Source organism: Formica exsecta, unplaced genomic scaffold (genome assembly GCF_003651465.1).
Source record: "Formica exsecta isolate Colony F162 unplaced genomic scaffold, ASM365146v1 scaffold599, whole genome shotgun sequence".
NCBI lineage: Eukaryota > Metazoa > Arthropoda > Insecta > Hymenoptera > Formicidae > Formica > Formica exsecta.
Window position 1 is genome coordinate 184,810 of NW_021853269.1, and position 15,490 is coordinate 200,299.

Sequence of the window (15,490 nt, forward strand, 5' to 3'; positions counted from 1 at the left end):
AGTCTTTCACAATTAATATGTATGTATAAATAAGAAATATATAAAAATATATATATATATATACATATATAGGAAACAAATTTTTTTGCTTATATATAATATAAATTGCATAACATGTAAGAAATATATGTATACCTTCTTTGGATATCTTTTCTCTAAATACCCGTTTTATTTTTAATTTGGGCACAATTAAACACAAATATATATATCAACATCAATAGTTTAAAGTTTGAAATCACGGTCGAGTTTATCGGCAATAAATTTTGCTATCGCCAAACAGCTAGTTGCAGCGGGTGACGGCGCGTTTCGGCAATGCAATACTCTACTTCCGATAGCACCAGTGCCTCCGTCAAAGGCGAAATCGTCTACTAACTTGCCATCTTTATCTAGCGCCTGTGCTCTCACACCCGCTGGTCCTCTATTAATAAGTATTTATGAAAATCAGTGAGAATTTTACCGAAACAGATCACAGCACAGAAAATACTGACCTTTTAATATCTTTATACGTAATTTCAGGAATAAATTTTTGTAAGTCTTTCACTGCTAATGGATAAAAAATTGATTTTATCACTTCCTGGCAACCTGGTATAAAATATCGGAAGCATAGTTTGTATAAACCAGGAAACTTCGCCATTTCTATGCAATCTCTTATATTTATGTCGAACCAGCTAAAATACAGGAACAATTTTAATATCGTTAAAATCTGGCCTCTAAACATTTATGATTGAATTCATCAATAATTGTATCTAGATATATATTTTATGATATTGCTCGCAAATATTATAATGTTTGATTTTAATAAATAATATATTTGTAATAAAAAAAAAGTCGTTACCTATAGCCTTCTCTAGCGAATGCGAGAACAGCGTTAGGACCTAGCCAGATCTCGCCCGTTACTCTAGGTGTAAAATGCACGCCTAGAAATGGGAATCTGGGATCAGGCACCGGATACACATTGGTCGTGCAAAGATGCCGCTTATTATCGTTCAGAAGAAGATATTCGCCGCGGAATGGTACTATTCGCGGGCTTACGTCACAGCCTGTCATTACCGCTAGACGATCCGAATGCAGACCGGCGCACGTCAGCACATACTTTGTTGGTATACACTTTAAGAAAAAAATCGTCAAAGTATTAGATATTATTACGCGTAATAAAATATATCTTCAAGGAGAAAATCTTACTCGATCTTTCGATTGAACGGATATGGGGGTCAGTTGGCCTTTTTCTTTCGATTCCGCCATCTCCGCGAATCCAATTACTTCGAAATTGAGGAAAATCTCACCCCCCAATTTCTTAAAATCTTCGGCGAAAGCTTTACATACGACTGCCCAATCTACTATACCTGTCCACGGTGACCATAGAGCCCTTTCTCCCTGAAAACGAGTATAATTTTATCGATTATTCATTATTTTTTATTTAGGTTTTTATTGCAGTCATATTTTTTATCTTGAATGTTAAAAAAGAAATTAAAATATTATGAAGATATTAATATTATATGAGATAATCACAAGTTAAATTTTTATTAAGAAAATATTGACTCCGAATTGGTAAATTGATAAAAAGGAGATTTTAAATATAATCATTCTTTTTTGCTTGCACTATACCTTGCATTTTGGTTCGTATTTAGATATGCAATCTTTTTCAACGATTTGAAGATCCGGTACATTGTTCTTTGTACCTCGATCGAAAAGATCATCTATTCTCTTGACTTGATTCGGATTTTGGGCGACAATCAACTTGCCAACCTTCTTGTGAGGTATGTTGTTTTTGCAAAAGTACTCGTAACAAAGTTTTAATCCTTCTACACAAAGCTTCGCCTATTAACAATCATTGAATTAAAGGTCTTTTAATTCTTTAACTATGTGTGTATTATACATGTACTATGTAAATATATAAAAATCAATTTTAGCAATTTTAAATTTCAAAAGTAGTAAGTTTATAATTAATTTTATTTATTAAGTTTCAGTTTTTAATCTTAAATTGCTTTTCTTTTATATTAGATATCGATACGAGAAAGAACGATAACGATCAACGATAATAAAAAAAAAAAAAAAAAACATAATTTAATAACTCTTGTTAATTTCCGCTTCTAAATTCAGATTCAGTAATATTGACTTTCCAGATGGCTGAATGCGAGAAATTACACTTTATTTCAGTTTACCTTCATACTTCCAGGAGCGTAATAAATGCCGGCATGTATCACTCCGCTATTGTGCCCTGTTTGATGCATGGCTAGGACATTCTCCTTCTCCACGATAGCCATCTTCATATTCGGATGTCTCATGATCATCTCGCGGGCGGTAGCGCAACCGACGATACCACCGCCGACGATCACCAGGTCGTAGGCGCTGCATGTGCTGAAAATTTTATTCATGTTCATCCGAATATTTCTTCTTGTATTTATAACGAGGTAACAATAGTTTCACGAGCTATTTTAAGCAATGTCTATAATACAACTTGTCTATCGAACACATTTATTTTTCAATATAGATTTCTCGAAGATTATAATTTATATTTATGGATTATCAGAGAAAAGATCACATTTTTTTTCCATTCATAGTAAAAATAGTAAAGCAGAAAACGATTATAAATAAAATTAAAAATAGAATCAATCACATTTGATGGACATATTATTCTATATTATAAGATTTTATGAAATATACAAGATTTTTGCAATAAAAAAGAAGAAGTTTACACATCGGGAATATACAGTATCCATATCAATCTGCGTTGTTGGATAGCAAGTTATAGTTTTATGAAATACGTGAGATGTTTATTAATCCTCGGCTAAAGCTTATTATCAAGCATTAGCCGGAGAGAAGATTTGGATAAGAACTTATTGTTAACAGTTCCGTGCTGGATTAAACGGCGTTTGTTATTAAATGCTGTCATTCAACGGGACTTTGCTGGATAACAGTACGTTCTATCTGGGATAATAATATCCGATATGTATGTCTTATAAAAAAATAAAGATACCTCGCGGCAGTAGAACCGTGACGACATAAATAATGCAGCGGTTTGGTTCTCTTGGTCAGAGACGTTATCAAATTCGTCTTCATCATGTTGGATATGTCGTCACCTCAAATGATCAGATCATACGTTTCCTACAAAACATATTGCTACCACTTATGTAATTAATTTCTCATATATTAACATTAGTCTCTCGTATTAAAATAAATATCATCTTAATTTTGACGACTAGCGTCTAATTTCACGATATTTCTCTTTTCCTTTTTTTTTTTTTTTTTTTGTCAATAATTTGTTAACAACGAGATTAAAGAAATTTTCGATAAATCGAAACATTTTTCGTATACGATCCACGAAAGAATTAATTAAAATTATATATATGTGATAATTAAGTATATAATACACATATACATTATAAAATTAATTTTAACGTGAACTTTTGATACTCGAACAAGTATCCGATTTAATAGAAACTTTTTATCATATTTTTTAATTATATCCCTTCTCTCTTTCTAATTGCTCCATTCATACACGTGTCCACGTGGATCGATTACGTAATACACAAGTACAGCAAAATATTATATGTATTTGTAACGACTATACACACTAATGCATTGCACAAGCACTGCGATAGATACGTTTTTATCTCAACATAAAATAGATCTAAAACTTCGAGAAAATGCGCAGCATCGCGTTATCAATATATGCGCATATATATAAATATATCAAAAGAAAAATTATAGCCGCGCCTAAATTATTAACAAGGAGACGAGATACAGATGATGATATTTGAACTAAAGCGATATCGAAATCTATAAATCACTTTCGGAGCTCAATGTATTACTTCGACGCGTTGCTAAGATGTTATCAGATAAAACTGCTCAGGTGACACGAAATTTACGTACTTTATATGCTCTCCCGTCACATCCAACTGTCAACGAAAATATTTTTCGCGCAGCGAAATATTAAACATCTGGCTCAGGAAAGACCACTGCGATTCTGACATTCTGGACAAGAAGGATAAAAGATATACATATATATTCACATTTTACATCTTATCATGAAAGATAATATAAATTAAATAGCTGTATAATTAAATTAAAAATAGACAAATATCGTCGTCTCTGGGCTTTTAAAGGTTATGTCGCGATCGTTGAAGTCGATAAAGTCGCTGCTGTCGACAAAGTGGTGCCGCTCGTGGCAACTACGAGAATCATCTCTACGCATTTCCTTTACCGACGTTTTCAAAATATCAGTTACTCGATCGTTCGCGCCGCGTTCGTTTCTGTATCGCGTAAAAATCGGATTTATTCGCACAAATAACGCGCGTTTATTAATTTATTCGCGTTTCTCGTAGTGTATAGTGTACAGTGTGAATGCGTGATTAGTGATAAATGTCCAAGTTGAAACGAGAACACGTTTACGTAAGTTTTTCAACGTTTCCTCAATGCAGGGTTATTACTTTTAGCTGCTATCTCTTTTCATGCCTTTCTCCATAACACAGTATTATGTATTTCTTTCAATTTTGAAGACAGAGAGTATAACAAACGTGTAGCTAAAAAGAATAGCTCCGATATTATAATAATTGTAGCTGATATTATCTATATTTGAGATTTATGCGAAATAATAATCTGATATTAATCTGTTCTCTCTCTCTCTCTCTCTATCTTCCTCTCTCTCTCTCTCTCTTACTCTCTCTCTCTCTCTCTCTCTTCCTCTCTCTCTCTCTCTCTTCCTCTCTCTCTTCCTCTCTCTCTCTCTCTCTCTCTCTCTCTCTCTCTCTCTCTCCCCTGCTTACCGCTCGCTTTTCTTTCAGCGCGTCCGCCTCGCTCTCGGATATATTTTAAAGGGGATGTACATGAGAAGAGCAAGAAACTCTTTGACGTTCGCCGGCGTCATTAAATAACATAGAACAAAGTCAATATGGTCATATTCAGCGTCTAATTTCAATGCTACAAATATGCAAAAAGTGTATTTACTGTATTTCGTGATACAAATTCCAGCAATATTGGTAAAATTTAACGTGCATTTTGCATCCGTGGCATTTAAATTTTTAATGTACATTCCCTGCTATAATAAAATAAGAAATTCATGTTCGAATAAAACTTATTTAATGTGACCTATATTTTCGGTTTGTACTTAACGTTGGATTTGTCGTCTCGGTAATCGCAAGTTACTGTCTCATACGAGATATTATAGTAATCGAATGTCTATGTTTATCGCAAAGTTTATCGCTAAATAAAAACGAGAATAGAAACCATAAACATGTATTCTCCATTTACGTTTGATATCAAATGTAATTATTTCGTATTATGTCAATAAAACTCAGAATCTCAAGAATAGGCATTTCGTGTTAAATAGATAACACGAAAAATGATACGCTCTTACCGTTAAATGCAGTCTTTAAATAGAGACGAGAGAGTACGGGCAATAAACATCGCGCACTCGGGAGCGATCGAGGTCGCCGGCGGTGGTTTCGAAACGTCTTTTTTTTCCAGGTGACAAATGACCGTGTCGGTTTTGCTTCTCGACAAACAGCTTATTTACATAGAATCGTAAAAGTCAATTAACACGCTAAAATAGCACGCTATTATAGTATATTATTAATGATATTTTCTTTCTTTTTCATTCTTTATCTCATATGGCGGATGGTGCTTCACGTCGATCAAGTTTTACAATTTTTATAGAGAGAATAAATTTATCGAGAATTTTTTAACATCGTTTTAAGAAGAAAGCATACACATAAATATATGATATATTTTATATAAATTTGTATAATTATACACGTTGTTTCTTTTCTAAAACATTATTTTGGAAGTAAAAAATTATATAAATTTTTAAACAAGATTTTTAATACGCGGTCACAAGAAATATTTTTTAATTGTTTTTATATCAGTGATATCTTTCTAATAGCATATAGACCTGGAAGCACTCGGTTTGACCTCGTACTTGTGTGCGAGTTCTCGTTACACATAGGTTCGAAAGAAACGGCGACGACGATGACACGGTAGATATTGTTTCGCCGAGGTTTCTCGCGAATGATAAATGACCATGTCCACGTTTTCTCAGTTCCTCGTTGCACACGATATATGAACGCGTACAAAGTCGGACGGTCGAATGGTTGAAGAGTAATTGTCAGTTACACGGCAGACGTAATCCAATTTATTATATCGGTAAAGGAAACGAGGTAATATCTCCGTGAGAGATAACGTAGGACCCGCATTATGTTTAACTGCGAAAGGAATAGGCGACAAAAAAAATTCCCATCTGCATTGCATCGCTCGTACTTAAAGTTGAACATCCATAACATTTTGTTTCATATAACATACATTTGAATAAAAATTTTGAAACAATTTTAATATATTTTTTTTATAATTGAAGAAATAATTATCGGATCCCCGAGTATGTAATCTTATTAAGAGAAAATTCTGATTTTATCCAAAAATCTGTGTAGACTGAATGCACGACAGGAGGATGAAACGGCTTGTATAAAGCTGGCTATTATTTATATCGTACATGTTAATATTTCATTGCTCCAAATGCACCTCGCGCGCTTTCTAAGCAACGCCCTTAATCCCGCCATCAATAATCCGTAGGCTCGTAACATCAAGAGCATTATTTTGAAGGCAGGAACTCCCACGCGCGGCCGAGCAATGATATAAATAAACGATCGTTTAATAGCACTGGCGCGGTGCCCGGTAAACAATTTCGATGCCGCGGTGATCCGTGGAACGGTTTCGCGATATTAGCGGTAAGTTTTGTTATCCCATTCTGCTAGGGAAGGGAAGAGAAGGGAAGGGCGAAGGGAGGGTGGATGAGTGAACGAGGGATATGCGCTTATAGTAGAATTTCATGGAATTTGGCGCGCTCGCGCGCCTTCTTCGTGGTCGTTCACCCCGCGAACGAACGCGAGTCCGACAGTTTGATTAAGGAAGAAAAGTTTTGGGCCGAAGAGTTTGTGTAAAACGCGGCCAATCACGCGGCCGGCTGCACCGCATGCGGAACGCGCCGCACCTGGTGTATACATGGTATTATATCGCGCATCGGATCACTCGGATCCCTGCCCTTTCCCAAACCCTTTGTCCATTGTCCCGCTCGTCTCTCTCCCCCAAGGACCCCGAAGTCCCTCGCGCATCTCGCCGCGAAGGAGAGAGAGAGAGAGAGAGAGAGAGATTCGCGCTGTGTATCTCCCTTTCCATTTTATTATCTCGCACATCAGCGAGATATTCCTATGTCGAGACGCCGCGAGACGGTATTGTCGTCAAGTTACTCGCGGCTTGTAAGAAGTTATTGCAGATATCCTTTGTGCAAGTTCTTCGCATTCCCGCTAACAATAAATAAGTAAGATGATGTCGATGATAACGTTGAAGCGGGAATGTCTTAATTTTCATTCAAGCTATCGTTTTTCTTATTTAGTTTTGAAAGAAGTAATGGTTCTTTCCCTGTAATGACTGAATTATCCAATTAAAATTTTTTGTGATTAGACATTGAAGCTTTTTAAACGTGTTTGATGATGTATATAAAGATGTGATAAAAACTATATATGATTTCTTTCTTAAAGTTATAAAAATCAATGTAAAATATTAATTGATAATATAATTACTACTGTTTATATTGTTACTGTAATTAGTTATTAACGTGTTAGATATTTTTAGGCACTTATAAATCTTCTTTAGATAAAGTCTGTGTACTTAATTCTCGAATGGCCTCGATATAACGATATGCCTCATATAGGCGCGTCCCTGAGATATGCGTTCGAAGCGTGAAACCGGTTTCACGCAGCGTGAATAATTTCGCAATAATATAGCTATGCGAAAATCAGTCTTACGTTCGAAAGAAAGAGATTTTTAAAATTGAGAATAAAATAGATAAAATTAATATATAGATAAGTAAATACTTTGATATAGGTAATTACATTATTTATATACAACAGAAAATTCATTTAATTATAATTCTTTTGTTGAAAAAAATGCGCTCTTCATGTATCAAAGCCCGATAGCATGATAATACAGATATTATCTAAGACTACATATGTAAGGATGCAGAATAGATGTGGAGATATTTTCTGCAAGTAAATACGTCGTTTAGAAAAATTGTTTCTTGCCGATTAGCATTTTTGACACTTACACATTCTTTTTCTCGCATGTCAGGTCTTCAATTTTAATTTATAAAAATGAGCGGGTAATTATTATCGCGTGTCTTTTGACAATGAGACATGAGAAAGGAGACGCGAGATCGAGACAAGCTTGGGAACCCCTGCCTCCGTAAAATACCCCTCGTTCCCCCTTACGGTCACGCTCCTGAGCGTGCGTGGCCGCGATGCGCGACGGTTCTTTGACTCGACGCCGGGAGTCAGTCAACCCGGTGACGGCTTCCAGGTTGCGTGCTGTTCTCTGCCAAGCGTGGTCCTCGGCGCTCACGAGCTCGAGCGAGGGCGGCAAATGCGTGTCCCGCGTGTGTGAGTACGTGCGCCGATTATATCGGAGCCAACTAGACTCGTCAACAATCTTCGAACTCGAAGAACGTGAGAGACGCGTCGACGAGGAGAGACGACGAACGCACGATCTTGGAAAATGCGAAAAGCCCGCGATGCGCGCGATCGACAGGTGACACGTTCCCGCTGAAACGTGAAAGAGTTTACGTTCCGCTCGCTATTAATAGTACGAGAAGTGTGCGTTCCTGGATCACGCGATGGATTATCAGCGAGCATATCGGTGAACGGATCGAGGGATTTTTTTTTGGCGCGATCGATACGTGGGATCGTCGCGCGTGATCCGAGTGTGGAATTCAATGGGATCCCTGTCGGCATTATAGTGATGAGACCAGGAAGCTTGTGCGATCGTTGAGAGGTCGATTTAGCCGTTTGATAATTGATAGGAAAGATCGAGCTTCTTCTTCTTCGGCGCGCGCTTCGAGGCGGCTTCTCTCATTCGTTTCGCGTCAATTGAAAACAGAAGTCTCTTGATTTATGTTCAGTTGAAGAGAAATGTTTTAAAGAAGATTCCCGCAAGACTCCGTTCCGTTATTGCCTTAAACTACGAAAGTCTCTATTTAGCTTTGGAAGCATCGTAATCGAATTTTGATGACGAGCACTTGTCCGATAGATCATCCTACGAAGAAACCATCGAGCGAGTCTCTTCACGACACGTCGGAATAATCGCAGGGGAATCCGCGTGAAAGCGGTACCGAGGAATTCAGACACCTCCGTTCATTCTGCATTTGCATTCTACATATACCGCATTTCGATCCGCCGGTGATCGACGAAAGGGGATCGAACGGGACCGTCGACGTGGCCGCAACGTCGTCGCGTCGTCTGCCATCCTGAGGGAGGAACCCTGCAGACCCGATCGAGGCGATCCGAGCTGCCGCGGCTCGAGAGGATCCACGAGGAATCCTCCACGGACTCCAGGACGATCGCCAGACGGCGAGCCACCGGTGCATCCGCGATGGAGGACGAACTGCGGTGCCCCAGCTGTAAGGAGCTGTTCGTGGAGCCGGTGCTGTTACCCTGCTGGCACGCCTTGTGCCTCGCCTGCGCGGTGAATCTGCAGGCCCCTCCGGACTCGCCGCCGGAATCCACCGCCGACTCGTCCAACGCGCCCGGCTCCGATCAGGAGGCCGATAAGCTGTCGATATTATCGGAGACCGATTCCGGCGTGGTTTGCAGCAGCACGTCCACGAGCTCGCGACCTGGCAGCTACGTAGGTACCCCGGGCAACGGCGGCGGCTTCCCGCCGTCCGGCGGCACCCTCTGCCTCTCGTGCCCCATCTGCCAGAAGACCGTCTACTTCGACGAGGGCGGTGCCCACAATCTGCCCAAGTATTGGGCGATGCAGCACATCGTCGACAAATATCAGGAATCGCGGAACGCGCGGCTTCAGTGCCAGATGTGCGAGGGGGAACCGCGCGACGCGACCGTCGCGTGCGAGCAGTGCGAGGTTAGCCCGATTATATTAAATGGGGGTGTATAATCGAGGGAATATATGGTGTTTGATGCACATCGGGGATTAGCGGAAGTACGGTATGGATGTAGCACGTCGTGCGGCGAGCGTGTATTTTCCGGCCGACGTTGGAATCTCGAGCCAGGGATTAGCGCGAGATTAGAAGTTTAATGAATAATTGGGGTTGAATAAGAGTTTTAATGAGGAAGGATATATGGCGCGTGAGATTGAGTATTTCTTCTAATTTAACAGTCATCCTCGAGTTAGAACGGATGGAATAATTGGGATTGTTGGCGATGTTGATTTAGCTTTGCTTTAACTTCGGTTGCGAACATACGTTTAGTTAGAATTGAGAGTTCCGTGGAGTAATAGCAAGGAAAATTTCAAGTAAATATTCAAATAGAAACTGCCCGTCATTAATTTATAATGTTATTATTTTTTTTATATCAACTGGGAATAATTTTAGATGGTAAAACTAGATTGCAGATTCTCTTAATTTGTTGAAAATTTTAACAACAAAAATTTGTGTATGTAATAGCCAAATATATATTTTTTTGCAGCGCAGATATTTAATTAATATTAATATTTTCAAAAAATGTTTACAACGCATACAAGTTTTATAATGGCTAAACCAAAAAAGAATATTTATAATAATAATAGTTGTCTGTTTTTTACTCATCAGTTCTTTCTTTATTTGAGCATCATGGACTACGCGTTTCCATGACGCAAGCTTTCTCTATTTGTAATTCTATTTTTAAAAATATGTATCTGTAGTCTCGGATCAAACAAGAGGCCACATACTGTGACATTCGTATAAACTTTTTGTTCTCATTTTCCCGTTCGTGCGGTTCTGTAGGGAACTTTCCCCTCGTCCGACAGTCGAGAAAAGAAGGAAAAAAGTCTTCGCTGCGGATTTGCTTAAAAATATGAAACTGTCAGGTCGTTGGGCGTTCTGTAAAAAGGAAGTTGTATTTTTAATTGTGAAATTTTTGAACAACGATATAAATTTATAGACAGATCATCTCACATTATCATCATTATCTAATGTAATCTTTGTATTATAATGACAATTGCCTCTTTCGTCGTTATTCCCGATATTTTCGTCCTCATGTTTCAAATCGCTCGCTCGCTATGAAAACTTCTACCACCCAAGATCAGAAAAAGTTCCCAGGACTACCATTTTTAACGATCGCGGCATCAGCCGTGTTTATTTCTCTTGTGTGCTTTCCTCATCCAGAGGATGCTCGTTAACTCCCCCTCGTTCTTCCCTGAAGTCCACTTCATAACTTTTCTCTTCGCGGTATAAGCGCACTAGAACCTCTCTCATCTACAAGAGCCACGTCTATATCGTTATCGGTATTAATATCGAGCGTTATAGGCGTCGTACGAGAAAGACGGAGATTTCATTGACGACGAAATCAAGAACAAAAAAATTCTTATGAATCGTGATATTGCCGCGCGATATTAACATTTTTTTATTTAAATTCTATGATCAAACATATATCTGATAATTTTATATCGAACAATTATGTCGAGCAGAAACTTCGAGATTGTTTATAAAAGGAGGTACTTCTATCTCGTTTTCAGGCAAATTTGAACGATAAATTTATACCCATTTCTCGCAAAACGCAATAAAGTACAACGTTATTTTATTGAATATCCAACCCTATTTTGATAAGCATATAAAAATGCGCGCCTTGAATAGTGTAAATTATGCTAAATAATGTATATAAATAGCGTAAAATAAACTTTTATAATTTACTATTTTTTGTTTCCTAAATAAATTTATATTTTGGATTTTTTTCGCAGATTTGAAATCTTGTATTTTTTAATATTATTAGTTGTATTATTAGTATTATTTAATAATATTTTTTAATGTTTTTTACATCATTTTTTAAATTAATCTTTCTAGTTCCTTTTATGTGCGAAAAAAAATAAGAGACAATATTTCTCGGATGATTGTCAATTCCGGCTCGCACAAATTGTTTGCACGATATATCCGTAAAAATCCTCACTACATAGCACCCGCACTCACGAAAAGAGCGATTGTATATTGTTCGCTGTTCCGTTTGAAAAGATCGAGTTACCGCGTTTCGGAGTGTCGCGTCGCATGAAATATCTCGTTGCGCGACCAACATATACGCCAATCGCATACTCTCGTCTCGCCTCCCACTTTCTCACTTTCCTCCGAAGTGTTAAATTTCATTTTCAACCCTCTCCGTGTATTGTACCACGTTGCGACAAGTGGCGGATATTTTTTCTGTGATTTTACATTCTCGCCGCGCCGGTCGCTTCACGTTGCGCGGAAAAAAAAAAGGAGAGAGAATCGATGTGCGGCGCAGTTTCACTCGTTGCCGGCAACATATTCGCGCGACGACAATAGCTCGGTTATTGATATATAACCGAAATGATATTATTTCCGGAGAGGAAATATCGAGCGCGAGCGAGGAATATTACTGATACTGAATAATATTGTTCTGTTATTGTTTTTATTTCTCTATTATTATTTTTATAAAATTTAAATTTTATAAATATTCGCCGTGTCATACTGTCTTTGATAATCACATTACACGATTACTTTGTACGAAAATTAGTTTCTTAAAGTAAAATTAATTCATATTTATTTTTGTGCATAATTATTATTAAATATTTTATAAATATTTTATAAATAGTTAAAATATTTCTTAAAATAAAATCTAAACAATATTTTATATTATATAATTATTCAAAATAAATCAAGTAGCGCGAAAATAAACGACCAATTAGTTTTACAAATAATAAATTAAAATGATAAAATAAATAAATTATAAATTGCTTACCTTAATTATCCCACTGTAGCTCGATGTAATCCGGGCCTCTTTCCCCTCCTTTCTCATTCAACATTTGTTGCTCTTTCATGTCATTCATTCGCGGAAACACGATTAATTACTATGCACTAATTAGTAAAATACGATGATCTTACGATTAATGTATCAACATGATTCTCTCGACGTTAATCGCACGTTATTATATATATTACGATGCGAAACTGCGAGAACAAAATACAAAGCTACGATTAAACGGAAAATCATTAATGATAGTAACTATGAAAAATAATTGCGAGATAATATAAAGATGAAGCGGATGGAGGTATATTCCGTTTACTCGAGTCGCGCTGCGTGAATGACAAGGCCACGGCATGTAAACAACAGCGTGCCGCAAAAATTCCGGCGCTCGTACTTTGCGACATATATAGCATACTGTTTGTTTACAACGAGCCTGGCCTTGCTATTCAAGCGGCAAGATTCTAGTCTGGCCTTGTCATTCGCACACTCGGCGAGACTCGAGATACATCGCGAGCCGCTCCGTCTTCCTATTATCTCGAAACGCGATCATTTTTCATAAGTACTACAATTAACGATTATCAGTCCGTGCACATTTAATTCAATCATAACTTTGTGCGACTTTGTGGTTGTCTAGTCTTATATTCGGTAACGTTGTCAATTCGAGAAGCGATCGCGAGAAATATTACAATATACTGATCATTTGCTATAATTGCAATTAACGATTATCAATACACGTGATTGATTAATGATAAACGATAAATGATAAATATGTGAATATTGCGACAATAGTTAATTGATTCAACTAACGAAAAGGTATGATACATCGATTGTTTATTAATAATATATGTATTTCGTTTATACATTAGAAATTTACTATGCTACGGTATCGGGATTAAGCCGATGTCATTTTCGTATTTTTTGGTCTGTGAAAAAATTAATATTCTTTAAATTAATAATTATTGACAAATTTAAATTTGCATTTATGTCAGTTTTATGTAAGTTTGATCGAATATTTGACGCTGATCAAAATGTAACTAAGAAAATTTTAATAAAAACGTTATTAAATAAATATATTTCGAGTGCTGTCATGTTATCAATATTTTTTATAACTTCTTCCCCTAAGCATTCGATATTGTAAATATTGATCCGGGAATGAATATCGCTCTCTTCTCTCCCTAATATTTTAATATTTCCTATATAAATACGAAGATCGATTATTCTTCTTTCAGGTTTTATACTGCGACGCTTGCAGAGAGTCCTGTCATCCGAAGAGGGGCCCACTGGCAACTCACAATCTGGGACCACCGAGAGGCAGCTGGCAATCGAACGGGGCCAAAGGAACCCGGCCCGAGAATACGCCGGTCTGCAACGATCACAACGGCGAAGCGGTGACCCTCTATTGTGCCCTTTGCAAAATCGCGATATGCGCCCTGTGTCTTCGTGATCGCCACGCCGCTCATCCTCACGATGTCCTGCCATTGGCCGCTGCCTGCAAAGCGCAAAAGGTAAGTGCACTTTTATCTTCCAAATAATTTTGAAAATCTTCACGAATGCATTGTGAAATTTTTATCATTGCGATAAACACTTTGGAAAGAGATAAATGTGATCCTAGCGAGATAATCCGTGCGATCTGATTGAACGTGATAATATATAAAATGTGATTACATAACGTAAATTAGTATCCTTAATCGGCGATCGCGGTCTGCGAAATACACAATATCGGAGCCCGAATCGAAACCTCAAACGATTAACGCCGGACATCGCGTCGGGCGGAGGGAGAGACACACCAGGGATTACTATAGGTTTTACCTCGGAAGAATGATGTTTGCCGGCAAAATACGCGGCGCGATAATATATGTATATTTGATGATGAACTCCGGCGCGTAATTTATGTGCGTAGCCTGGTGTGGGCAAAATCCGAAAATAATAGATGATGCGGTGCCAAGCCCGTTAACACGACCAATAATTGAGTTTCAATCCACCCTCTCTCTACACGCACTATACGCACTTCGACGCGCTTCGAAACGCCGTAGTTTTGCGCCGAGTTCCCGCGTTTTGCATGCCACACGATCTCTCGATCCTATTTGTGCGACGTTCATTTAGCGGGATCAACAATCAAAAATACAGTGCCATTATGCTAATCAATCATATCAGGCGTATTTGCGTGTCTATCGCTGAAATTGTAGTGTAATTAAATGCGTGTAAAATATGGGTTGCGTAATTATTCGTAATTACATATTAATTAATAACTGCGCGTGATTAGATATATAATAATTACGTATCGCTCTATATAAAGTCGTCAAAATTTTAAACTCTCGTGCATAAATTCGCATATTAGATATATTCTCCACTTCAACTATCGTTATCGCGTTTTCGCGTGGTATCGTTAGCGAGAATGCATTTTATTCCCAGGATGTTTCATTACGCCGCAACTTTCCGATATCGTATTAACACAATGCTATCGCGCTACTTCAAAGCACTACCGTTGCGTTATTACGTATTTCTCCGTTCTCTCATTTCGGCGTGATAACGCCCCGCGGAAATTGTGCACGGATGACGGTGGCGAATAAGGGCGACGATCCCGCCGCGACGATACGCTCGTCTGCCTTATCCCCGAGAATTGCAACGGACGGGGACGCGCGTAACGATACAATACCCGCGGTACCGAGTCCCGATCGACAGCTGGTTTTGATATCGCGTATCCCGCGTGGGTGTGTCCCCCTCCCCTTTCCCCACCTCCCTTTCCTCTCCCCCTC

The 15,490-nt window shown here is 38.1% G+C and overlaps 1 protein-coding gene and 1 pseudogene across 8 annotated transcripts; one reads left to right on the plus strand and one right to left on the minus strand.

Annotated features, from left to right (window-relative positions):
* Nucleotides 1-132: 132 nt before the first annotated feature.
* On the minus strand, nucleotides 133-4,161 carry LOC115242424 (L-2-hydroxyglutarate dehydrogenase, mitochondrial). 8 transcript variants are annotated; one of them, XM_029818688.1, is made up of 8 exons: nucleotides 3,874-4,097; nucleotides 2,978-3,105; nucleotides 2,163-2,358; nucleotides 1,606-1,818; nucleotides 1,183-1,374; nucleotides 836-1,107; nucleotides 489-668; nucleotides 133-418 (listed from the first exon to the last, which is right to left on the minus strand). In XM_029818688.1, exons 2-8 carry the CDS (start codon nucleotides 3,061-3,063, stop codon nucleotides 223-225), a joined length of 1,335 nt encoding a protein of 444 aa, XP_029674548.1. In that variant the 5' UTR covers nucleotides 3,064-3,105; nucleotides 3,874-4,097; the 3' UTR covers nucleotides 133-222. The 8 variants fall into 8 exon arrangements, with proteins under 8 accessions (XP_029674548.1, XP_029674544.1, XP_029674545.1 ...); XM_029818684.1 differs by having other exon boundaries at nucleotides 2,978-3,120; XM_029818685.1 differs by having other exon boundaries at nucleotides 2,978-3,120; nucleotides 3,813-4,097.
* A 4,191-nt stretch (nucleotides 4,162-8,352) lies between these two features.
* Nucleotides 8,353-15,490, plus strand: part of LOC115242423 — a 76,013-nt pseudogene continuing 68,875 nt past the window's right edge.

Coding starts and splice junctions, on each gene's coding strand:
- LOC115242424 (XM_029818688.1), bottom strand. CDS start 3,063: ATGATGAAGACGAATTTGATAACGTCTCTGACCAAGAGAACCAAACCG. Junction 2,359..2,977: donor CACGGTTCTACTGCCGCGAG/GTATCTTTATTT, acceptor TAAAATTTTCAG/CACATGCAGCGCCTACGACC. Junction 669..835: donor TTCGCTAGAGAAGGCTATAG/GTAACGACTTTT, acceptor CCTGTATTTTAG/CTGGTTCGACATAAATATAA.